Source organism: Neophocaena asiaeorientalis, unplaced genomic scaffold (assembly GCF_003031525.2).
Source record: "Neophocaena asiaeorientalis asiaeorientalis breed wild unplaced genomic scaffold, Neophocaena_asiaeorientalis_V1.1 scaffold409, whole genome shotgun sequence".
NCBI classification, from domain to species: domain Eukaryota; kingdom Metazoa; phylum Chordata; class Mammalia; order Artiodactyla; family Phocoenidae; genus Neophocaena; species Neophocaena asiaeorientalis.
The window spans coordinates 110,471-137,360 of NW_020175208.1; the positions used below are offsets into that span (position 1 = coordinate 110,471).

General features: G+C 46.6%; 1 protein-coding gene across 3 annotated transcripts in view; it reads right to left on the bottom strand.

Moving 5' to 3' along the window:
* Positions 1-26,890, bottom strand: part of ZDHHC3 (zDHHC palmitoyltransferase 3) — a 56,022-nt gene that overhangs the window by 26,160 nt on the left and 2,972 nt on the right. For all 3 annotated transcript variants that reach the window (XM_024765280.1, XM_024765282.1, XM_024765281.1), the window contains exons 2-3: positions 13,732-14,061; positions 2,469-2,593 (exon numbers count right to left, since the gene is read on the bottom strand). In XM_024765280.1, the coding sequence (XP_024621048.1) occupies positions 2,469-2,593; positions 13,732-14,037 (431 nt within the window). In that variant the 5' untranslated portion in view covers positions 14,038-14,061. The remainder of the gene's footprint in view (positions 1-2,468; positions 2,594-13,731; positions 14,062-26,890) is intronic.

Below are 26,890 nucleotides of genomic sequence, written 5' to 3' on the forward strand. Positions count from 1 at the left end.
AGGGGTGTGAGGCTTTGCCAAGGTCAGAGGTCTCCACCGCCTGTGCAAGAAGAACCTAACACATAAGCCTAACACCTTGGCTGTTCCCGTTAGCATGACCCACCCACCCCAAGGATTTCCACAGGCTTCCATGATCCTCAACGCCAGGATGAAAGGAGCCTGCTTTGGAAGGAAGACCCAGCCACGTATCACCAGGCTGGAAGGAACACCTACAGGTGCAAGGTCAGGGAATATTTGTGGTACCCATCAGAGCTCAGGGAAAAGAGTTTTAAATTCCATGACACTACTGGGAGGAGAGGAAGCAAAGAGCTGGGCACAGACACAGGCCCCTTCACCTGAGCAGGAAGACTGACACCAACTTTCTTTAGCAGGGCAGCAGGCCCCTTGGCTCACCCAGTCACAAAGCCAGCTCTGTTTGGTGTGCTGGGGATTCTGCTTATCTAAAACCATGGGTCCCCAGATGGCCTGGGCCACCACAAGCCATCACAAAGGAGCAGGTGTCAGCATACATTTCCTGACACAGGAACAGGCGATGCACAGGCATCCTCACTCAAGTTCATCTGAATCAGCAGCTCTTGTTTTGCTCAAGCTGATTTGTTTATTAGCGCTCAAGAATACCTCCCTTGGATCATCCTGGGGAGAGAGGTGAGGAGGAGGCGGTGAGGAAAATGCCAGGTGGTGGAGGCTGCCAAGGGCTCAGGGACGAAAGAGAAAAGAACCACTGTGGTCACCCAAGTTCTTTCTATAAAGTTCACACTTCCCTGTTTCTGGTCCAGCCTATGTAAACCCAGCACATCCCCAACGCTCACACATTCCTCCATTAACAGATAGATATTCATACTTAATCCTCACAAGCTAAGGAGGAACAACCCATTTTACAAAGGAGAAAGCTGAGGCTCTGAGAGATGTGGTGCCTGGCCCACAGTCCCCAGTGTGGCAGGGACAGCGCTGCCTTTCCAATGCTGACCTCTCCAACTTCAAGGCAGGAGCCCGCTCCACCACACTGGAGGAATATGCCCGGAGGAATCACATCACCCAGGGGATGAGAAGAGCTGGGTTCCCGAGCCTCGGGGTGGTAGGAAAAGGCTAGACTGATGCCTCCATCTCAGGCACAAGAAGAAAGCATTGAATTAGTTTCTAATACAGATTTCAGAAACAAGATGACCCAGACACAGAAAACCCCACAGGAGATGGCAGTTCCCATGGTCCCTGCCCAAGCTCCTTGGCCCTCACCCTTGAGAAGTGGCAACTAGCTGGGGAGGTCTCCAGATCGCTCTCTCCGACAGACAGAAAAAGATACAGAAAAATATACATATGGTTATACCAAGTTACACAAGTCATCCCAAACTAGAGTTCTAGTGGAAAGAGCCCCAGACTCGGAGCCAGACACCCCAGGAACCAATCCTGTCTCTCGTAGTCACCGGCTGTGTGACCTTGGAGCAGCCACTTAACCGCCTTGAGCCTTAATTCCTCATCTAGGGAGGGTCATGCCTATGGCAGAGCTATCTCTGGGGGTGACCATGGGGATGACGATGATGAGACAGGGTGGGCTGAGGTGCCTGAGACACAGCAGGTATTGCGAGCTGACCATGGCATCTGGATGTTGAGACCGACTGCCCTCCTCCAAAAGGTGGGCAGTGCGGCCCGCACAGAAAAGCCACCTTTCAGCCGCTCGGACCTCGCACAAAACCCAGATGCTTCCACAGCCTCAGGACGATGATACCTCCTGACATCAGGAGCCAGTTCATTCCTCCACAGCCCCTCTCCACCCCGAACACAAGCTGGTGTGAAAAAGGGACTAAGTGACGGGTTCGTTATTTCTGTAATTTAGCATTTAAAGTTCTCGTCATGATAAAGTGCAATATTTAGCTGGAAGTTTTTTTTTGTCAAGGAGACTCAAAACAACAAAGAAATCTGAAAACCAAAAGGGAAAAACCACCACAGATAAAACAGGGAAATGGCTTTTTTGGCTGAACTCTACAACTGTCAGACCTCTAGAAGTTTTGTTTTAAAGAAAAGTCTTTCTTTTCTTTCAAGGACAACCCCCTCATTTCCCTATAAAATTTAAGTGAAATTGCACCTGCCCCTTAAATGTGTCAGGGGCTAGACATTCACAGAATGATTTCCTAAAGCTTTGTCTCACGTGCCCTTAATAAAGTAATAAAGCTGTGCGGCAGGAAGAGCAGGACTCCCCTCCATTTCACAGATTTGGAGACAAGGGTGGAGACAAGCAAGGGCCTGGGCAGGGCCCTCTGGCAAGTGTGGCAAAGCCTAGTGTCCTGAGCCCGAACCAAACACCCTTTCCCACCCTTGCCCTCCTGTGCAGGTGGGGATGGAGAGTCAATGTGGTCACTCCGTGCCCAGAGCAGGGCACGTTCAGAAGTCCTGTTGCTGATGGCACCCGTGGAGGAAGGGCGAGGGCGGGGGCGCAGGGGGTGAGGAGGGGAGCCCAGGCGGGGGCAGTGTACCTGCAGTGGTGGGCTCGGTCAGGCTTGATGCTGCAGCATTTGGGACACTTGTACACTACCTGCCCAGGCTTCAGCTGTAAACTCTCGATGAATTCTTTAGTGGCATTTCCTTTGGGCACCGCCCCCTGTAAGAAAGAGAGGTGTCAGGGTCAGGCTAGGGGTTCCCTCAGTTCTGACATTCCACAGAGGCGATGGTCATTTGAAAGCAGCAATTCCACACATGGGGACAGGATATTTTCATCCCAACGACATGTGGGTTCTGTTCAGAGTTACGCCAATACCAATAACAAGTTATTGACAAAGAATTTCCCCAAGGAAAAGTGAATGATTTTCTACACTGGACAGTTACGTTGTTCCCGATGATCTTCTATTTTCATTTTACTAACATGGTTTTCATTGAATGCATCCTTTCCTATGTAAATATTACAGTGAGGATTTGACTCATCAACTACAGTTTTGATTTACATTAGATTTCCCAGGGACAGTTTCGGTCTTTGTGAATTTGCATTGGTGATCAACACATCTAATAGTCCAGTTTTCCCAGGTCATATTTCACAGCTCTGAATGTTATTGGGTTCTGTTTAAACTGGAATCAAGTTTTATTTTATTTTTTTATCAGTACTATTGTTATGGATTGGTAATCTGTGTTTAGTTCTTATGAATCCACAAGCAACTGTAAGCCACTGCCCTAAGATATTCAAGTGCTCTCCACACCAAGATGCTGAAAACCAGATGTGACTCAGGATAATGATCACCTCTGTGGTGGTGAGGAGGCTGGGAGTGGAATGAAGTGGGGGTGGGGCATATAAAGAGGCTAACCTGTCTTTGTAACTTTTCTTTTTAATTTACAAAGCTGGGAGGCGAACACATGAGTGGTCGTCATATTATCCTTTACACCCTTTCAACTGTCTTAAGTATTTCATTAAAAATTTTTCTGAAAGTTCAAAAGAGAAGTGGAAAAAAAATACAGCCTGCAAAATAGTCAGATGCCAGAAGAACCTATCATAGACCTTTTTAAAAGCAAACAAACTTTGGTAGGCAAGGACTACCTGGTACATACAATGCCATTTATGCTATAGTCCTTGACATCAAACAGCCATAAAAGTACACAGCTATTGACATGGGAAACGTCTATGATAGACTGTTAAAGGGAAAAGTAGATTCCCAAACAGTATGTAGACTACAAACCCATTTTGGTAAAGATTACACACACACACACACACACACACACACACACACACACACACACACACACGTACATGCCGAAGTATTAATGGTTATCTCATGTAGTAAAATCACAGGTAATTTTTAATTTAATAACTATATTTCTTAAATGTTCTAATATGAACATGTGACTTTTGCAAAAAGGAAAAAACATATTTAAAAAAACAAGCAAAAAAATATACTCAGGAAGGAGCTATGCAAAGTAGGAGTATGACCAACTTCCCTGAATTTTGTAACCGAAGTGCTATGACTTGTCTCACCTTGAGACATCTGAGGGTCCCCCCTTAAGGCCAGTGAAGGGTCAGGGACTGGAAGTCTTCACAAAGGTAAGAGAGGGCCCAGACCGCCTAGACGAGTGGATTTTTAAAAGGGGCTTGGGAAGGGCGCTGGCCCAGGCAGAGGGGAAGGTTGCAGAAAAGCCCAGAGGGTCATACTTTAAATTCTCTTTAATGTAAAAAAGTAATTGAGTTTGGGTAACTGTGTGACCTTTTGTGGATCCTGAAGCCAACAGACTGCATCTGGAATTCACTATTGTCATGTGTACAAGAGAAATGCACTAAGGAACAGCGTTTCCCCAAGGTGATGAAGCAATAGGGCTGTTTTCCTAAATGAAGGTCGTTTTTGGTTTTTTTCAGGTCCAGTTTTTAAGGTCACCACCACCACAATTTGCTGTAAATCTCAGGAGACCCTCCCCATAAAGGGCTACAAGAGCTTTACAGAACCAACGGCAATCGGAGCTCTCATTTGGTCTCCTCATTACTGCCTCTTATTCCAGACCACAGTCAGAGACATTCAACAGCGCAACCTTCCTAAAAGTTCCTCCTCCATGTGACTCCATTTGCACAAATCTCCTGGAAGGCTCATTCCCATCCAGGCAAGACCCCACCTGCCCAGTGAGCCCATCTCGCAGAGCTAGAGACCCGCTGGGCCAGCCCCTGAGACTAAGTCCTCCTCCCTCCCTCCCTCCCCACTCCCTCCCTTTCTCTCTCTTTCTTTCTTTCTTTAAAAGAATAGGCTCTTCTGGGCTCATCTCCACAGATTTCAGAATTTACTAGTTCATGGTAAGGGATTTTGTTCTGTATAACTCTTGATAGACAGCTGGGAGCTGGAAGGCCTGCTGAGACATTTTTGCCACTGCTGTCACGTGTGCACTAAGAAACACCCACTACCTCCACCCCTACCCCTGTTCCTACATCTCACAGGGATGGCTTGAAGCTTCCACATTACTGCACCCCGGGAGAACAAAACATACTGATTTCTTCCTCATTTCCAAAGTAATACTTGTTCATGATTTTTAAAAATGTATAGAGAAGAGAAAATTAAAAGGGAAGAATGCACCCTCTGATTCGATCATCCAAAGATGAGTACTATTAACATTCTGGAGTATAGTTTTCCAGTCTTTTCTCCTTGTAGACTAAAAACACTTAAAACAATCTATACATCCATAAAAATGCTCATATGCTTCTAAAACATATACTTGGTCCCGCAGTGGAATCCATTTGAATCTGGGGGCAGGAGGCGTGACATAGCTCCATCAACCATTCCCCTCAGTGGCTAGCCCAAACTTCCAGTACCTTCCTCGACCTCTGCCCACTACCTTTCCTATGTCAGAGGAAACAGAGGCTGCCAGGGTAACCCCCTCCTTACACCTCCTCTCCCTCCTCCCATCCCTGGACCCACGGGGACCCACTGTCTGGAGGACGAGGGGCCCTCAGGGGCTCATACTTCTACCTCAGAGCTTTCCCTTCAGGCTCTTAGCAGACTCCATGCTCTCCTTCCTTCACAGCTAAGCTTCTCCAAGTTGTGTATACTTGCTGTCTCTGCTCACCTCTTACTGACTCTTTTTTTTTTTTGTGGTACACGGGCCTCTCACTGTTGTGGCCTCTCCCGTTGCGGAGCACAGCCTCCAGACGCGCAGGCTCAGTGGCCATGGCTCACGGGCCCAGCCACTCCGTGGCATGTGGGATCTTCCCGGACCGGGGCACGAACCCGTGTCCCCTGCATCAGCAGGTGGACTCCCAACCACTGTGCCACCAGGGAAGCCCTCACTGACTCTTTAGTTCCAGTTCTCTGGCACCTGTTGCCTCCACACCACAGAACTGCTCCCACTAGGTCAACAAGCAACTCCCTGTGGCCAAATCCAAAGGTCAGTTCCCAGCCCTCATCCTTCTTGGGTCTCCTCATGCCCACCAGTCCCTCCTCCTGTCACTCTCTTGTGACGGCTCCATGCCCTCTTGGCCTCCACCTGCCTCTAGGGCTATGCCTTTCTCACTCTCCTACCCATCCTGGACATGGGTGATCCTTGGGGCTCCACTGCTAGCCCTCTTCCTTGTTCATCCTGCATTCCCCAGACAATCTTCCTCTATCACCAGCTCCAGCTCAGACCTCTTTTGGGGATGAAGATGTTTCTACCTGGTTGTTCAAAAGACATTAAAACAAAATAAAACAAACTCCCAAAATTCAACTTCGTAGAACTGAACCCATTACTTTCTCCACAAACTGTACTTCCTATTCTCCCCTCCCTGGCCCATGAGACATCATCTACCCGGTCACCTGGGGTAGAAACCCAGTAGTCATCTCCAGCTCTTCTAACCCTCTGCCCCACACTCCCACCCACTCGACCAACTTAATATGGCCCCAAATGATGCCTTGAATCCAATGTTCTCCCCTCCATGCCACTCTCACAGCCTTAGTTGAACCCCATCATCGTGTGCCCCAGACACTAGAGTCCCCCAGGTCTTCCTGCCTCCAGTCTCTCCCCGTATCCTGCAGCCTCACCTCTATCCTTTCTCCCCACTATTTTCCAGAGTAAACTTTCTAAAATGTGAATCTGATCATGTTATTCCCCTTGCCTAAAAGCCTTCCCCGGCTCCCTAGAGCCTTCACATGGTACAGAGTCCAAGCTCCTGGGCAGGGCTCAGGCAAGGCCACCAAGATCCAGCCCTGAACCACCCTTGCAGTGTCACCTCCCTCCCCTGACAGTCCCACCCTATGGACTACCTGGAGTTTCCCAGAGGCTCTGTGCTCTCCAAGTCTTCCTCTTGTGCCCTTAGGGACCCATATTAGCACCTCCCCTCCAGCCTGTCAGGCACATCCTTGCCTCCTGCACCTACAACAAACCCACTCAGGGACCACATCCTCTGCCTTCTTTCTAATGGCCCCAGGCTACACCCAAGACGGAACCCATCACTTGGCCTTTGTGCTACCATAGCTTGTATTTGTCTTATAACACCTATCATTTAAGTATACACTGATCTCTCCTACATGACTGTAAATTCCTGGTGGACAGACACAATGTCTTTAATTTGTAGCCCAATGAATTGCCCAGGGCCCGACATGGAACAAGTCTTCAATAAATCCAAGCTGAATAACAGTGATGATACAACAGACATTTATTGATTGCTTATATGCCAGGCACAGTTCCAAGGGCTTTACTGTACTTTGTCAATTAATTCTGACAATAAACCTATGAGGCAGAGACTATGATATTCCTCATATTATACATGAGGCAACTAAAGCAGAGAAGTTAAGCAACTTCCCAAGATCACATGACTAACAGGTGGTGGTGGCAGGATTCAGACCCAAGTCTAGAATCTATGCCTCTATCAGAAGACAACTTACATATTTTATTATTTTTTAATTTTTTAATCTTTTTGGGTGCCTTGGGTCTTTGTTACTGCATGCGGGCTTTCTCTAGTCGCGAGCAGGGACTACTCTTCATTGCAGTGCGCTGGCTTCTCATTGCAGTGGCTTCTCTTGTGGAGCATGGGCTCTAGGCGCACTCTAGAGCCCTACTGAAGCAGGCTTCAGTAGTGGGTGCGCAGGCTTCAGTAGTTGTGGCACGTGGGCTCAGTAGTTGTGGCTTGCGCGCTCTAGAGCACAGGCTCAACAGTTGTGGCACACAGGTTTAGGTGCTCCACGGCATGTGGGATCTTCCCCAACCAGGGATCAATCCCATGTCCCCTGCATTGGCGGATTCTTAACCACTGCGCCACGAGGGAAGCCCCCAACTTACGTTTCTATTCTATTAAGTGACTGAAGAGGGTTTTCTTTTTAATTGCCTTGATGCCATAATATCATTCTCCTGTGAAGAACTGTATAACTACACAAACATTAAGACTGAAATAGGCCCAAGATAACAAGGCCTGTTTCAATTAGTATCCAGGATAATACGATGATGTAAAAAGGACACACTTGGAAAGGGGTGGACACAGGTTCCAAAGAAGCACCAATGATTCCATTTATTTCAGGCAACAAGTATGAAAACTTGCTTAAACTGTTTCAGGGGCCACGGGATCACGGCATGAGCACACCTGCTGGTCTAGTCAGAAACTCTCCCTCTAATAGCTCTGCCAGGAACAGGTGACCAGCCCCAGGCCTGTGTCAAAAGGCCACCTGTCTCCTCCACAGAAAGGCAGGAGGTAGGTAACCCCCAAATTGGTCACCCTCTTCTCTCTGGAGCTAGAAAGATTTTCCGGTCGGTGTTTATGGATTACTCAGTGGCAGGTATGAGAAACTGCCTGGCACTAGGCAGAGTGCAGCACCCTCCTCAAATGAACCCTGAGGCAAGTCCCTGACCTGATCCAGGGAATGTGTCAACACCTTTGGGCAAAGTGTGAGAGGCCCTTCTCTGGCTGCACGCAGCACCCACGCACATTACACGGCACACTGCAGGACGACCCGGTGCTATTCGTCCTATGCTCCCACGGACCTGACATCATTCTGCCACCGTACTTGCCCGAGTAAATACTCACTGATTCTGTACACAGTTGTGCTCAATAAGGTCACCGAGAGAGAGACTCCAGAAGGGATTACCAACTGCATGTTGAAGTGAGTCCTGTTATTCCGGTTTGGGCCGCTGAAACTCCAATCACTGGCCTGCAGTGGTCTCAGATAGTCATGTGAGGTCTGTTTATAGCAAGGTGTTCACAGGGTGGGATTCAAAGGCAGGGAGGGACACTGGCAGGCAGACATGAATTTTCTTTCCCTTAACAATGTGGTTAAATTGAATTCATTTACATTCCTCTTGTTCTCAAATCTCAGATTTGAGATAATCTACAATGAGGTTAATAAACGATTAGGTCCAAAGAAAGCAGGGGCAAAAAAAAAAAAAAAAAAAGCTGACCATAGGGTTGACACAACTGCTGTGATTGTGTAGTGCTTGGCTTTGGGCTTTTAGCAGCTAGGACAAAAAGAAACACGCTCCCAGCTTTAAGCACCTTCTGGGAGACAGGTGTTGTCCCAGATCTAAATTTTAAATGGAATCCTTCAGGATTCCTGAGGGGGTTCCTAGGATGAGGAGTTAAAATGTATTTATAACTGGAAAAGGTCAGGTGGTGAATTGGGATGGGGCGGGGAGACAGAGCAGGTACCAAGGTCAGAAAGAGTCCCTGAGCCCAGGTTGCCTTCAAGAGGCTGCCTCCTCCAGGCAAGTGGAGCCACTCTCGACCTCGCACCGTCTCAAGTGTTTCAGGAACACAGAAAGCTCCTTTGAATACATTACACAACCTCAGAGCAGGCAAGGAGAGGGCAGCCTGAAATCAAACACCAGTCTGACTCACGCGCCCGCCCACACCATGCCACCTCCAGGCCAGCACACCTGCCAAGTGAGGTACGGCCCCTCTGTCCACCTGCCCCCTTCCCTCTTCTTACAGGCCTGTCTATCCCTTTCACCCCATTTCTCAAATGGGAGTTCCACCTCCAAGTCATTTCTTTCTTCCCTTTTCTGCTCAAGCTCTTCGTGGACCCACTTACTACTATGTTGGAGTAAATGACTGCTAAATGGTCCAGAAAGCTGTAGTGGTTGCAACTCTTCTGATGTTACATTTGGAATAAGAATTTCAGAGCTGAAAGGGCTACCAGTAACTGTCTGGGGGAGACTGCAGGAGTTTTTTGTTTTTGTTTTACTAGTAATATTAACAAACCAAAATGATATACAATGCATACATTGTTATACATTGCTTATAACCTCCGGATATAAACTTTTCTGAAAAATTATACACAACATGAATTCTTGAGATACAAAACATTACAATCCTATTAGGGAACTCCTTAGAATCCTGCAGTGATGCCTTTTTAAAAACAGACTCTGCCTGCAGTGTTAATAAGGAACCCCTAATTGACTTGCTTTCAGTGTGAGATCTGGGCTCCCCAACTCCGTTCCTTGGAAGCCCGGGGTGTCCCAGGGGTTCCTTCCTCTGCAGCCCCACCTCTCTTTGTTTTGTGTACTGGGTTTTGCATAAGATGTCACATGTTGGGAGTGGGGAGAGGCAGGTGGCAGCATGAAGAGCCGGAGATGGGGCAGGTCTGCAGGGCATGCTTTGAGTTGCTCCCCTTACTAATGGTAGATATTTGACAGATGCTTTATTTTTTTGCCCCATTTTCTTTCAGGCCAACAGCAAAACACACCTATGAGAAGCTGAATGGTGTTTGGGATATAGTCTGTGGCTCTCATTTGGGATTGGAAGCCGAGCAACATACAGTGAGAATCACTCTCTCCTGCATCCGACTGCAAGGGGCCAGACTGAGGAAGACCCTGGAGAGGGCACAACGTGGAGGTCAAAGAACACACGTGTGTGAGGGTAGCAGGAAGGCCAGGGCAGAAGCCTCTTCTCCCTCCCACCCGACATCCAGTTCCCTGATTCACATGCCTTCTAGAAACCAGTAAACTCCACACTCTACTCTCTGATCCCAACTCCCCACCAGCCCCAGACCTGGCTGTCCACTGCCCAGGTAGCACTCCTGCTTACACGTAACAGAGACACAGTTTGGCCAGAATAGAAGTCTTGATTTCTCCTCCAAAATCTGTTCTCCCCAGACTCTCCCATTCAATAAAGGGGACCAGCAAATCTCCCAGCTACTCCAGCCAAGACTCTGGAAGGCACACTCTCTGATCCCTCTTCCCTTTTGTCACTCTTCTGAATGGCGGTTCTCAGACCTGGATGAATATGAGGGATACCTGGGAGCTTTAAAGCACCCCAATCCCAGGGCCCCATCCCAGACCAATTAGAGTAGAATCTCTGGGGATGGGGCCCAAGGCATCAGTACTTTTTGAAAGCTCTTCAAGGGATTCTAATATGCAGCCAGGCCTGAGCATTAGGGGCTTAAAATATATTCCAAATCCAAAAGTTTCTCTCCCCCAGCCTCACCGCTCCCACCTTGGTCTGAGCTGCCACCACGTCTTGCGTGGCCCACTGCGATAACTCTCATCTTCCTGCTTCTACTTGCCCCACCTCAGAACCCTATCGCAAGCACAAGGCAGTGTCTTCTCAAAAATCAGGTCACATCGTGCCTCTCTGATGGCTTCTCACTATACAATAGAGACCAAGGTTCTCACGAGGCCCACAGGTCCTGCCTGGCCTGGCTTCTGCAGCCCTCCCCACCGCTTCCAGCCCCTCTCGCCTCCACTCACCATGCTCCGGTCACCCTGGTCTGAGTCCTGTTTCTCAAACACGCCAAGCACGCTCCTATCTCTGGGCCTTTGTACCTCTCCTCTGCCTGCAAGGTACTGCCCTCTGACCTTCACCTGCCTGACCTACCCCTTCATGTTATTTAGGCCTCAGCTCAAGTGGCATCGCCTCAGGGGTCCTTCTCAGATGACCTTCATTTAAATAGTCCTCCTGGGACTTCCCTGGTGGTGCAGTGGTTAAGAATCCGCCTGCCAATGCAGGGGACACAGGTTCGAGCCCTGGCTCGGGAAGACTCCACATGCCACAGAGCAACTAAGCCCGTGCGCCACGACTACTGAAGCCCACACACCTAGAGCCCGCGAGCCACAACTGCTGAAGCCCATGTGCCACAACTACTGACGCCTGCTCACCTAGAGCCCATGCTCCGCAACAAGAGAAGCCACCGCAATGAGAAGCTGGCGCACCGCAACAAAGAGTAGCCCCCGCTCGCCGCAACTAGGGAAAGCCTGCACGCAGCAACGAAGACCCAACGCAGCCAAAAATAAATAAATTAATTAATTAAAACCAAACCAAACCACTATGAGCTTTCAGGAGTTCCCTGGTGGCCTAGTGATTAGGATTCTGGAAAAATAAAATAAAAAATAAGTAAGTAAGTAAATAAATAAATAGTCCTCCTTCACCCCAGAAAAGTCACTACCACAGCCCCTGGATCACACGGTTTTGCTGTCTTTAAAGCCCTTTTCGACTTCTGAAATTACCTTGTTCCATCACGTCTTTACTGCCTGACGCCCTACGCTAGGATGTGGGCAGCAGTAGGGCAGGGATTGTGGTCTGTCTTGCTCACAGCTGTATCCATTGCTCAGAAGGACCCTCTCACATAGTAGGTACTCAATAAACATGGCATCCATTTTGTCCCACTCCTCAATGCCCCCAGGGCTCCTCCTCACTGCTGCCACGGTGATTCTTGTAAAATGACAATCTGATCTCATCACTCTTTTAAAATCCTCAGGGGCTCTCGCTGGCCCCATTTTCCAACTCCTACCCCACTTCTTTGGCACTCTGGCCACATCACCAAACCAAACCCATTCTCCTAAGTTCCTACCACTCCAAACAACCACACTCCTGCATTCCTGTGTCTCTGTGTATGCTGCTCCCTCTGCCTGGAATGCTGTCAGTGTCTTCCTGCCCTATCACCCTCCACCTTCCCTGCCCATGTACATTGTTCTGACAAGAACTGGCCTGGGCATCACCTCCTCCAGGCAGCCACCCCTGCCTAGACTGGTTAATTTTTGTTCTTCCACAGCAACTTGTGCTTCCTTCTGCCACAGCCTTCATCACACGGGGTTAACCTCACCTGTCGTCTCCTCTAGACAGAGGGCACCTTGAGAGAAGGAAGAGTGACTGGGGCTCAGCAGACACTAAATTATAAGCTGAGACAAATAATGTCTTTTACTCTTGTATCCCCAATAGCAAGGGCACCATAAAAATTTCTGAATGAACCCTTAATTTGTTTCCATTATGATCAAATTGATGCTGCTGAGGAAAACTGTTTATGCCCTGTGTTTCAGGGCACTTATAACCATGTACTTCATTTCCTTCAGGTGACAGCTGTTCAACAATCCTACGAGCAGCTCTAACACTGGGCCAGCAGGCCCCTGCCTGCCAGTGTGTGCGATCTCTCCAGGCACATGCATGAGAAGAGGCGCCATATGGGCCGGTCACTGGCTCGTGATTGACCCGGGAAAGTGGCTTTCCCTAGGGATGGATTAACAATCCACCACCTGAACCGGCAGGAAATGGAGCCCTCTGAGAAGGGAACTAGCTCAGGACCCAGCATTTTTACTGTGCTTTCCCCGGGACTCACAGAAACGAAATCTGTGTGGCCAGTGCATTGCCACTTGCAGTGCTTTCCCTTTCTTAATTTAAACACACTCGTCCCACGTACTGAAACAATTAAGCCATAGGAAGTCTTTATCAAATAACGCTCTCTCTCACTTTTCCCATACGAGATAATGAGCAGGAATGGAGACTTTAATACTCAACAGCCACTTGCACAGCTTGGTATATTTAGCTAAGTCATTGGGCAGAAAACCACGGCTTTACCCACAGATACTCAACCAAGAGGCACTTGCTAGGGCCTGAAACAGGCTTATCCAGCTTTTCAGGGAAAGATGAGCCTCGCCCAAACAAGGTAAAGGCCACTGTTGTGCAGGTTCCTGGAACTGGATAGGGCTTTAATTTCAGCTTCACCTGGCTCCAGTCCTATCTTCACTGGGAGGCCCCATCCTGATCCAACCCCCAGCATGCCTTCCACTCGGATCATCTGGCCCCAGCCTCGTGGTTTTCTCACTGTGCCTTTCTAACTAGAGGCTAAGCTTCCTCTAGATCAAACTCCTCCCATGGTAGGCTCAATTAATGCAGACACCTACATACAGAAAGCATCATTCAACCAGGACAGGCTGTGGTACAGATGGGGTCCCCTTGGTGGGGCCTGAGTCCACTTTCCCACCCCAGCCCTGGCCCTCCTATTCTCCACATTCCCAAGGTCAGGGGGCACATGCAGGCTGCGGCCATGCCAGGGCCAGAGAAGGAGAGTGTGGGCTGGTCAAAACAAGCCCAGACATACTCACGGGGTCCGTCAACATGGCCCGGCAGTGGGAAGCCAGGGCCAAGAAGGCCAGCAGGTTGAACATAATTCCATTGATGATGCTGTACACGTAGTCTCGGGATGGAATCAGCATGACAAAGAGGACCACAAACTCCGCATAGAGGACCAGAAACCAGGTGACAACGGCACAGGCGATGCCACAGCCATCACGGATAAACCACATGGTTCCCACAGGACTGGGGTGGGGAGGTGGGACGCACTTCTCTGGCTGGAGGTATTCTGGCTTCCGCTCAATGTCTCGGAAGTGGTGGGCGGGGATAAGCATCATAAGCTATTCTGTCCATACTGGCATCTGGAAGAGAGAAGAAAGAACCCAGAAATTTGGTGTGGTCTTGTCATCAAGGAGACTTGACAAAATTACCTTTCCAAAGCGAGCCATGAGTATCTATGTGCAAACTTCTTGCAGAAAAGCTGCCTAAACCTTCTGTTCATTTCCAATGTGAGTTCTTGTCCCTACTTCTGAAAGCTAAAACAGGGCCACCTTGTCCAAAGCCTTCACGTGACAGATAAAGAAAGGGGAGGCTTCAAAGGGCAAATGCCTCGCCTCAGGTCAGCCGGAGCAGCAGCAGCACACACAGCACACCAGCTGGGAGGCAGACTAACAGATATGTTCAAATTTTGACCTAAAAGACAAAGGGGCGGGAGGGGGAGCATCAGGCCCTCTGGGAAAACTCTCTTCATCAGTAACACTGCTGCCTCTACACCGTGGACAAACCCAGAGACTCGTGTTGAGGCTGGTTGGGATTGAGTAGGAGGAAAGTAGTGGTAACCTAGGACTAGGGTTAAGCTGCAACCATGAAGACCTTCTAACTTACTGCACTGCATCAGCCAATAATAAAGGCAAAACACTCACTAGGATGGGGAATGTTCTTGAAACAAGCTAGGGTTTTTAGCCCTATGGCCAAAATGGTTTATTTTCCAGGAATGAGTTCTGCTCTACTCATGGTGATAGGGCAAAGCATATGAGTGTTGGACAATGAGTCCAGAGATGTTTCCGCACCACCTGCTTGTGGGGCTTCGTGAGTTCTGGTCTCCTGACCTAGGAAAACACCCACATTCCAGCCCCAGCCCCCTCCTCACAGTTGGAGTGAGGGTCGAAGGAGTTGGAGGTGCCTGTTACTCGTGCTGTCGACCGCAAGACCCTGCACACATCACAGGCGGTGTGCACGTCTTCTCTCTAGGAAAGACGTCAGTTACTTCAGAAGCAAGGGCTGAGCAACACGTCCTTTCTTCCTCACAGCTGCAGCTGAGTCTCTGGAGAGAGCAATGAAATCACTACGACGCGATAACTGAAGTCTCTCTGTCCACGGCACATGCTGCAAGACATGTCAGTCCAGATTCCCCTGCTCCAGTTCTTTATCTTAAACTCTGGGGCCTGTCGTTTCACCAACCAGGTTTCTCAGAAACCGCGATGGCTCCAGTTCTGTCTCAGATGTAGGGGCCATGGGAAAACCACCCGGAGCACAGTCTATGATGCAGGCAAGCAACATCTCAGTCTTTTGAGAACTCAAATCACTTCACAGCAGAGGAAATCACTCAAAAGCAGCACTGGCTCTGTGTGCTTTTCTGAAGACTGCAGCTCTGAAGGGGAAGGGCAAGCTTTCAACGGTTGTACTGGGTTATCCTTACCCTTTGCCCAATTTTCCTCCTTCCTCCACTGCCCTCACCCCCAACGAAGAAAGAGGATCTGAAGTGACTACAGTAGCGTCATGAAAAGTAAGGATGTGTCCAGAAAGCTGAGAGGGCAGATCAGTAACTACTACTCAAATGACAGACATTCTGGAATCAAAACTTGTACGGACTAATAATGAAAGAATAAGGCCAAGGCCTCCCCTCCCATGGTGGCAGAGAATTAATGGCTGAAAGGCAGTTAAATGTGTACTGTGTGCTTGTCCAAAGGAACACTGACTAAACAAATACTCAGAGTGACTATCACATTTAACCAGAATTTTCCAGTAGAGCAACCTTGTGCTCTTCACAAGACAGTGGCAATTAGTGTTGCCAGGGACAACCTAGAGGCATTAAAAGATGCAGGGATACCTTCTGAAGCACCAAAGAGAAGGACAGCAGGAGACTGAAAACTGGGGACATCTGGGACCTGACCTATGGCAAGCAAATTCTAAAATTCTAAACTCTGTACAAACAAAACCAAACAAACGAAAAGCTGAAATCCCATTATGATTCAAAAGCTGATGGAAGCTCAACATTTTGACAACCTCCAAATGCAAGCATTCTTTTTCCTGCTGCCATACTGATTTGTATGCATATCATCTATGTCCCCACGATTGCTATTTAAGTTCTAAACCAATAGTTTTATTGGACCACAGCCATACTATTCGATTACACATATTATATTCTCTATATCTTTTTTGCAGGGTTGAATAGTTGTGATGGAAAGACCCATTAGCCTAAAGTATTTCCTCTGGCTCTTTACAGAAGTTTGCTGGTTCTAGGTAGTGGTCACCCACCAAATAAATACAGGCACACCTCGTTTTATTTCTCTTCACTTTATTACGCTTCGCAGATACTACTTTTTTACAAATTGAAGGTCTGCGGCAGCCCTGTGCTGAGCAAGTCTATTGGTGCCATTTTTCCAACAGCATTTGTCTCTGTCACATTTTGGTAATCCTCGCAATATTTCAAACGTTTTCATTGTTATTATATTGTTATGTGATCTGCAATCAGCAATCTTTGACGTTACTATTTGATTAAGCTTAGTGAGGAAGGCATTTCAAAAGCTGAGACAGTCCAAAAAGCTATGCTTCTTGCACCAAATAGTTAGCCAAGTTATGAATGCAAAGGAAAAGTTCTTGAAGGAAATTAAAAGTGCTACTCCAGTGAACGAATGATAAGGAAGCGAAACAGCTTTATTGCTGATGTGGAGAAAGTTTTCGCGGTCTGGACAGAAGATCAAACCAGCCATAATATTCCCTTAAGCCAAAGCCTAACTCAGAGCATAGCCCTAACTCTCTTCAATTCTGTGAAGGCTTTGAGAAGTGAGGAAGTTGCAGAAGAAAAGTCTGAGCTTATTAGCAGAGTTTGGTTCATGAAGTTTAAGGAAAGCAGCGATCTCCATAACATGAAAGTGCAAGGTGAAGCAGTAAGTGCTGACATGGAAGCTACACTAGCAAGTTATCCAGAAGATCTAGCTAAGATAATTCATGAAAGGTGGCTACACTAAAGAACAAATTTCCAATGTAGACAAAACAGCCTTCTAATGGAAGAAGATGCCATCTAGGACTTCCATAGCTTGAGAGAAGTCACTACCTGGCTTCAAAACTTCAAAGGACAGGCGGACTTTCTAATGCAGCTGGTGACTCAAAGTTGAAGCCAATGCTCATTTACCATTCTGAAAATCCTAAGGTCCTTAAGAATCATGCACAATCTACTCCTGCCGGTGCTCTATAAATGGAAACGAAGTCTAGATGACAGCACATCTGTTTATAACATGGTTTACTATTTTAAGCCCATTGTTGAGACCTACTGCTCAGAAAAAAAATATTCCTTTCAAAATAGTACTGCTCATTGACAATGCACCTGGTCACCCAAGAGCTCTGAGGGAGATGTACAACTAGATTAATATTTTTTTCATGTCTGCCAACCCAACATTCATTCTACAGCCCACAGATCAAAAAGGCATTCTGACTGTCAAGTCTTATTTAAGAAATACATTTCATAAGACTACAGCTGCCATAAGCAGTGATTTCTCTGATGGATCTGGGCAAAGTCAATTGAAAACCTTCTGCAAAGGATGCACCATTCTAGATGCCATTAAGAACATTTGTCCATGCCACTCTCTGATTCACTTTGTGATAAAGCAGAAACTAACACACCATTGTAAAGCAATTATACTCCAATAAAGATGTAAAAAAAAAAAAGAACATTTGTGACTGGTGGGAAGAGGTCAAAATATCAACATTAACAGGAGTTTGGAAGAAGGTGATTCTAACCCTCATGTACGGCTTTGAGGGGTTCAAGACTTCAGTGCCTCGAGGAAGTCACTGCAGATGTGGTGGAAACAGCAAGAGAAGTAGAATTAGAAGTAGAGCCTGAAAATGTGACTGAACTGCTGCAACCTCCTGATAAAACTTGCATGGATAAGGAGCTGCTTATTATGAATGAACAAAGAAAGTGGTTTCTTGAGATAGAATCTACTCCTGGTGAAGATGCTGTGCAGATTGTTGAAATGACAACAAAGGACTTAGAATAGTACATAAACTTAGTTGATAAAGCAGCGGCAGGGTTTGAGAGGATTGAGTCCAATTCTGAAAGACGGTCTACTACATGTAAAATGCTATCAAACGGCATTGCACGCTATGGAGAAACTGTTCTTGAAAGGAAGAGTCAATCAATGCCACGAATTTCACTGCTGTCTTATTTTGCCACCTCAGCCTTCAGCGCCACCCTGACTAGTCTGCAGCCATCAAGGCAAGACTCTCCAACAGCTTTTGCTGAAGGCTCAGATGATGGTTAGCATTTTTGAGCATTAACGTATTTTTAAAATAAGGTATATGGGAATTCCCTGGCAGTCTGGTGTTAGGACTTGGCGCTTTCACTGCCATGGGCTCGGGTTCGATCCCTGGTCAGGGAAGTAAGATCCCGAAAACCATGTGGCACAGCCAAAAAACAAAAGCAAACAAACAAATAAGGTATGTTGTTTTTTAGACATAATGCTATTGCACACCCAGTAGACTACAGTAGAAACATAACTTTTATATGCATGTGATTTGCTTTACTGTAAAAAAGAAAATTCATGTGACTTGCTTTATTGCAATTTTCACTTTATTGCGATGGTCTGGAACTGAACCTGCAACATCTCCGAGGTCTGCCTGCTTCCCCTGCAGAACAGCTCAGTGTGACCTAGATGGTCAGTGACGACTCACCCCACCCCAACCCACGTCAGTGGCAGTGTATCCTCCTGTCATCTGCTGCCTGAGGGTCATCTCACCACAACCTGTGTACTCCATTGTTCTTCAATTATCATAAACTGTGTGGTTTTCAGAAATGGATAATCACTGAAAATAAATTTTAGAGCAATGCTCTTGTTTATATACTTCCAGTGATCATATTATGCTCATGGTGTATCTTCAGAGTAGCTGACTGTATTCTATCTGTCCTCTGACAGTTGCTCATTCTTGATTGTACATATGGCAATGAGTCGACTAAACTTGAGTTGTGTTTCACACGTGTGGTTTTCCTGAGGAATAGGCCCTTCCACATAAGCAAATTTCCCAGGTAACTGTGGCTTATTCCTAAGCATTTTAACAATTTGGATGGTTAAACTGGAAATATTAAAAAGTAAAACAAAAAACAACAAAAAAGGGATATTATAGCTCTTCCTGTCTTAAGTACAATAACCATCCATTTCTTCGGAATGATTTAGAGTCATTACCAGGAACATCAATTAATGGAGTGTGTTAGGTAATGTCCTCAGGGGGTAGGGAGAATCACTGGGCTCTCGGCCTCACACCAACTGGCCTGTACACACTATTATAATTGTTAATTCTGGCATCTCCTTTGTGTGGTTCTTTGTCTTCCTCCTCCATTCCTGGCTGTCATTTCTGTGTCTACAGCTACCAATCTTCCCAACATACCCTCTATTTACTACTGCTAATTGTCTGTGGACTGGAAAAGCAAATAAAACTAAATCTTGTTAGATTTGTTTGTAAAAGAAAGGTATTCATTTTAGGTAACTGACCTTCAGGGAACACCAGCTATGTTCTCCTACCACACAGTCCTTGAGGGCTGGGAGCCCTGTCTTTTCATTAGCCAGTGCCTGGCACATAGTAGCCACGTACTATCTGTGTTCATTACATAAATACAGGAGTAAAATGCCATGAGCTTTGTGTTCCCCGGCCCACCTCTTGGAGCCCTTGTTTGATTACTTTCAGGGCTGTGGTCATACTTTAGACGGCAAAGGGTGCCCCCAATAGGATTGTGAAATAGGTGGACTGTGACTCTTACTCAAGTTTCCAGATGTTCCACACTCAGACCACGTGAGACCAAAGGGTAGACAGAGGAGCTGTGTTTTCCCACTGCCCCTCACTGGTGAGTGAGAGCCTGTGATCTGGGAAAGAACCCAGCCAAGGGTGTCTGGCAGAGCCAGACACTAAGGGCTGAACTGAAGAGCATGTTCCAATCCACGCTGCAGAGTTTCAAACAGTCCAATCAAAACCAAGGAAGCCACGCTGCTCTTAAAAAGGTACTTAACCCCAGCTCCCCCAAAAGCAATGGAAGTAGCTTTCCTTACATTAGCCAACTGAAAATCTGAGGAATATGGGGGAAAACCCACCTTGAAACAAACTGTACAAACTCCCTTCACTCTGTCCCTAGTAACAAAAACAGAAAAGGCAAATATTGACCACTTTTCCTTTTCGAATTAGGGAAATTCCAATCCTTGGGGTTGAGGCTTTTTGCCAAGGACCCACTCCTGACATGAGTCCTTGCGTGAGAGAAGCTGCGCAGAACTGGCTGCTCAGCCTCTGGGGCAGGTCCACAGGGAGGTTGGTCAGTCCCAGAAGCCTCAATACCACTCTTGCCAGCCCGCTCGTACCACAGTGGGGCAGCCTCCTCCAGTTTCCCTCCCTACCTTCTTCATCCCATGCCCTTGCCCTGTTTGCTTTCTCAAGCCCCCTCTCTTCAATTCAACTCAAAAAGACATGCATGAAACAGCCGCTAAACACAAGGAACTGTGCAGGGCCCTCACACCCAGGGATGACAATAATGTGTGTGTGCTGCCCTGGTCAGGCCCTGCCCTTCCCTCTCCCAGCTCCCAATCTGGTAAAACTATAGGAGAAAGAGATGCGCAGGATCAGAGGTGCTCTGGAGCTCCCTAGAGAAGGTGATCCTGATGATAAGGCAGAGATGGTATCCAGAATGACAACCTGAGCTCTGTGGGGAGTAGGGTGTTGGAAGTCTAAGAAAACCATCTAGTCTTCCTTCTTAGAGTTTCAGAAGCAAAAACCAAGAAATGACTGAAATTAGTGCTAACTTCCAAAAAACGCCACTGCTTCTGGTCCAGAGAACTGCCTCCAGATTCACCTATAACACACGTGCTTCATTATGCCTGACCACAGTCAGGCCCTTCCACTAATCCAGATAAGCAGACAAAAATGTATTTGGTGAAGTTCCATCTAGAGTCCTGTGAGCCCCAGGGGTTGGGGTTCTGGATTGGCCTTGTAGTACATCACTTATGACTCAATTCCCATGCTGCCTATCCATGGCTGGGCAACTGAAAGGGTTTGAAAGTGGTGATTCTAAGGCGAAGCTCAGAGGCCCCATTCCACTATGGCCCATAGATGGTTGTTGGCCAGCCTAGCCTCCTAGCCTAGTGTTGACAATTAGTGATGGGCAGAATCCAGCTACAGGGACTGTAGTTAATCATTACTTGCTGAGTGAGGGGCAAAACCTTATAAACCTGGCCTAAGAAAGTTGACCAAAAGTCCGTGCTTCATGAACAAGGTTCAAAGGCATGACCACATAAAAGTTCAGTACTGGATGTATCAGAACCCCCAAAACCCACTGTTCTCAATCCAGCGAATGTCCCAAGAATCCCAGATCTTCTCAGATTGCCAGCTGCTTTCCTGAGACAAGATACTACACTAAAGTCATGGGTGGCTCAGCTAGATCTAAAACCAAGTCCTCAAAGGCATCTCAAAGGACTTTGTGAAGATTACTTTCCTAAAACAGCACACCCACTCACATTCTCACATCCACACATGCATTCATGCACAACATACAAGCAGATCTTGGAACTGTATAGATTCAGAACTTCTCAAGTTTTAGGGTGATGGACTTCAAGTATTCACAAACCAGCCCTACAGCTTTACAGATGAATAAATGGCCCATTCCCTGGAAGCTCTGGAAATAAATCTGATCTAGCAAAAAATGAATTTATCTGAGTTACAATTCTCTTAATTTGTGTAAGGATCCAAAAGGATTGTAAATTTCATACCTATTTTTAGATGATTCTCAGAAAGAGAGAATGAACCATGAATCACTATGTTTGAAATGTTTCATAAAAACCCAGAATGAGTCACTCAACTCTTTCCAAAAGGTAAGGGTGTGGTCCAAAGGAAAGGTGCCTTGTCTTACCCTCTGCACCACACCTTGCCAGGCAAGGAAGGTGTCCAGACAGGCAGAGCTGCTGGCCTGTGCTAGAAGATCTTTACCAAGGAGTCTACATTGTGTCTCTCTCTACAACAGGGTCTGTCTCCCTCTGCCTGCCTGCTGTCTCTGTCATACTTAACCTTTAACAAAAAACAGGAAAAAAGAAAGGAAGGGAGGGAGGGAGGGAAGGAGGGAGGAAGGAAGGAAGATATCACATGCCCAAACCAAATCCTATGTATATTAAAACTCACTGAGGGAACCAGCGAGTGGTCAGTAAGCGAAATTTGCCTTCTTCCTATAAAAGCCACCTTCCTATAAAACCCACTCATGTGCAAACTCAGATTCCTAACAATGAGTCTCCATTTCAGAAAAAAGTCTGGGGATTTGGAAGCTCATGTAGGCTAACGGTTCCTCCATTTACTACAACTGACTATTACAGTACTACAACTGGCAGTTTACCACCTCCTAGCTTTCTAGATCTATTAAAAAAAATACACACCCACATATAGGATGACATATGTCACAAACACTGGGGATCAGTAGAAACTACCACTCGTTTGGGTAACACATTCATCCTTTTTCATGAGCGTGCTTTATCATATGTTGCAACAATGAGAAAAAAATTAAAACAAGACCACGCATAAGATTAACTGGTAAAAAACAATCACTATCTGAGTCAGAATTTTAGAGTGGGAAGGAACCTTAAAGACCATCTAATAGATTTTAGTCAAACTCTTCTGCTTTACAGATGAGGAAATCCAAGGGCATCTGAGATTTTGCCTAGAACACGCAGTGCTGCTATAGGAATGGAGATGGGCACTATCATTAACTGAATGCCCATTAAGACTGAGGAGGTACACAAAGCAGCCCCTCTAAATTCTCACAACAACTTAGCATAGTAGCTTTTATTATTCATTGTAAAGACGGAAAAAGTGAGGTATAGAGGGTCTTAATAATATTCCCTAGATCAGATAAAGCCAGGATCCAAAACCAGCTCTGTTTGCCGCCACAGACCACATTCTGAGCACCGCACATGGCTGCTTTTTCTTTCTTTCTTTCTTTTTTTGTTTTGCAAGAGGGGGACAGGAGGAATGACCAAGCAGGAAACACGAGCTCTGCTTCCTGCTCCCTCGCACACAATTCATGGACCTAAGGAGAGGTCACTTCAACTTAGCTTTAATGTCTTCATCTCTCAGGTGGGGAGGCCTAGTTCTCTAAACTTTGTGACTCTTTTTTAAAAACCTTAGAAAAGGACTCTAAGCAGACTTTGCTTCTGCTCCTGGGAGCCTATAATACTCAATCTTTGGGGGGTAAAAAAAAAAAGAAGGAGCATTCTTTCTTCTATGAGCCATTTTGCTGCTGGCGGCTTCCTCTTTATTGGAGCACAGCACCCACCAGGCCACCTCACACACTAGGGCCCTCAAAAAACACAACCTTTCGGGAAGAGACCATAGGGACTAGCTGACCTCTTCCAAACTCTGGTCCAGCCTCTTCTACAGATGGGTAAAGAAATGAAACTCAAGGAGTCAGCTGATTTCCATAAAATGGTTAGCGAGCTGGCTAACTTCCTATCTAGGTCTAAATGATGGTATCCTCTTGTTGCTTATGCGGCCATCTCCCTACATTAACTCCTCCTTTCAGGAAGTCTGCAACCCAGCAGGAAACTCTTTAAAAAGGCAACAATATATCACTGATTTAGCTACTCAATTAATGTTTGTCAACAAGTGTTATAGTACATGGAACCCTTTGTAATCAGGTGCATGATCTCACCTGACACTGAACTGCCCCTGGCCTCTGTCAGGAGTAGGTTCCAAGATGCCTTCTGCTTGGCAGCTGCCACAGTGCAGGGCACACCCAACGAGGAGCGGGGCCCTGACTCTTACTGAAGGTCTACTATACTGGGCTGTATGCTAGACGCACCTCATCCTGCTCTATCCTCGTAGCTACTCAACCTTGTAGGATAAGTCCTCACTTTCCCACCCCCTTTTAGAGGTGAGGAAACTGAGGCATGGAAAGATTACCCTATGTTCATACTGCTAGGAAGCAGTGGAGACAGGATACACTCCCAAGCCTGCTCTCATTCCAGAGCCTAGCTTTAACTACTCACTACAATCATTAACTTTGCCCATTAACTAGAAACAAAAGGGGGAAGGGTGCTGATGTTTCTACCAGTGACCTTGGCTTACTTACTGTTTGAATCTCTTGCCCACACATGGTCACCCAGAGATGGCACTCTTGGGTGGGCCACGTGCAGTGCTGTTCATAGACCACAGACCTGAACTTAAGCATTTTGTGCTCTAAGCTGGGGCCCTGGCTGAACACCAGCCACCATTCAGAAGACTGATCCTGCCTTAACTTAGGAAGCAGGAGGGCTGTGAAGCTTCAGCCAGGAGGGTCACCCTAAGATTGAATCCCTAAAATCTGCATCTGCTGGGGAACATTTCCTGTAGGGCCAAGTTCCAGCACGCTGCTTTTTCTGAGGGAAAGCCCACCCATGCTAGGCAGAGACCAACCAGCAAAGGCTGAAAATGGCACCTGGCCCCACACTGTGCTATGTGCAGATATGTAGCCACTATGACATCACCCAGGCAAGAGCGTGGCTTTCTTAGGGACTAAAAGCAAAAGTGCTTAGAGGGATCTGAAAGAGGAGTTAGGGAAGGAGAAGAGAGAACCAGTTACTACAACTGTACCAGGCTTCAAGGAGGGGAGCCATTTTGCTTTCAGGTCCCTGCTGATCCCACTCACCTCAGGCAGGCCCTGTAAGTGGCAATGCAAGAGAAGAGCCTTGGGAGGAACCTGGGCCCAAGGAAACGAGACTCTACAAGTCCACAGCCCCCGCCTGCCAGGCGAGGCATCTGTTAGAGGCCTTTGGAGATAGATGGGAGACTAATGCTAAGCAGAATCTTCGAAGACTGGGCTTGGAGTCAAGAGGCCAGAAATTACTCCCCACCCTGCTGCTCACTAACCTCATGATTTGGGGCAAGACAGTTACCCTCCAAGGGCCTGTTTCCTCACCCATAAAACAAGAGGGAACATTCAGCTGATTGCTAAAGTCCTCTGCAGGGCTGAGATTCTGATTCCTCTGTTCTCAGAAACAAATTCAACATCTTTGTTAATTTCTTGGATTTTTTTATTATCAAAAGTCTCCTTTAACTTTCTTTCCCCATTCTTTGTTAATATTCAAAAAGAAACAGTTGTCTGTTAGCAATTTTCCTGAGCATGTTCAATTTTTTCAATGAAGTACGGCATGTAATTACCACTTTGTTCTTTCATTTAATGTTTTGCAGAGAGGGAAAAGCTCTATCAAAATACATCAAATATTACAAAATGGTAAAAGAGAGAAGTCTTAAAGTCCAAAGTTAAACATGACCATTTTTCAGTGTTTAAATGTCTCTATATCCGAGATCTACTGTGACTTCTATAACCTGGTAAGATAGGCATTTTCGTGTAAAATGAGGTTTAGAGAGGTTGACTTACTCAAAGTCACAAAGCAAGTTAGTGGCAAAGTCTAGATCACTGGAATAGATGCCCAATAGGCTTTCCACCATAGATCATTATCTTCCTAGCCAACCTGCCTTTCTAGATTCTCTGCTACTCTTTCTTGGGTTAGAAACGCACACTTTGTACAAAGCAAAGTCAAAACTTATTGCAACAGAACTGCAGCCAGAACTGTACTTGTCCCACTAGGGCCATTGTCCTAAGGTGAAAAATCAATCCTACCCCAAGGCATTCCATCCCCACTGACCCTGAACAGGAGATATTCATGTCTCAGGTAGACCAGAAAATCCAAAGAGTTCAATCAATGGATGTTACCAGGAATGTTACAATTTGGAAGAAACTATGAAAAGAGGGAGTTTTCCTGGTGTTTCCTCACATTGCCTGGATGAATGACTGAATTAGGTGGGACATGCAAGGTAGTCTTCTTACCTACACAGTCAAAAGTCAGCAATAACCTGGCCATTTGTCTCTGGAAATCTGCTTTTGAAGAGGAAGGCAAATGATTTTAAAATGCAGAAAACAGGAAGAAATTCGAGGCAGCATGGCATTAGCCTTCTTATTTCCCCCAAAAGGTCAATAGCCAGACATCACACCTTCACTGCTGCTTCAGCTTCTGCTACTTTCTATGGCTATCGGGGTGTGTATGTGTTTAAATACTTCCAGATTTGCTAATCAGGACATGTGACGCCCTTTTCTCACACATGCCCTAATGAAAGACATAGGACGCACCCTGCCATTCGCTCAGAATGAAACACACGTGAAGACCCTTCCTCTAAATGAGAATAAGCTTTACCTATGTATTCCCATCAATTTTTCTATCACTGGAACCACAAGTTATGAGTTCTAGAATGACAAGACAGACAGACCTGCTGGCCTGACTATGACAGGTTATTTATACCGAGTATTCTTTAAGACAAGGCACAGGCAGGACAAATGCAAAGTGTTTAAAGGAAACGGATCTATAGGGAAAACAATAGCTCACTTTTGCTTTTCTGGGGTGCTGGGCTAATTGTGAGAACGCAAAGAAAAAGGCATAAAACTTGGCTACCTCTGTTTAAGACTGGGAATAAAATGTTCCCTTGCTGGGCTTTTAAGAGGTCTCTTTCGAGAGCTCTCTGCAACTTCAGCACCACAGACTCAGCACTGCCCCAAGCTCTCCTGTAACTGACTGTTTTTGCTTTAATTAACCAAGGCTAGGTGGGACAGATTTCCTCTGTCTGTGTAATGTTACTGTTATCTGCCAGTGGCTAGCAGCAGCTCTTTACCTGTTGCTCTTGATGCCTGGCCTGCACAATTAGCACCTTATAATAGGCCGGCCTCTCATCTAAGTACCACGTGTCTCAATTGAGCACTTTATTTTGTCTTGTTCGCGTACTAGTTCAAGAACCTGGGCTCCGCAGTTATAAGAAATCTTAAACTCCTTTTAGGCAGGTGTGTGTTTTCAGTTTCTTATCTCTTCAGGCCCACGAGAACACTAGGGACACAAAGGCATGCAAACAAATACTTCCTGATTG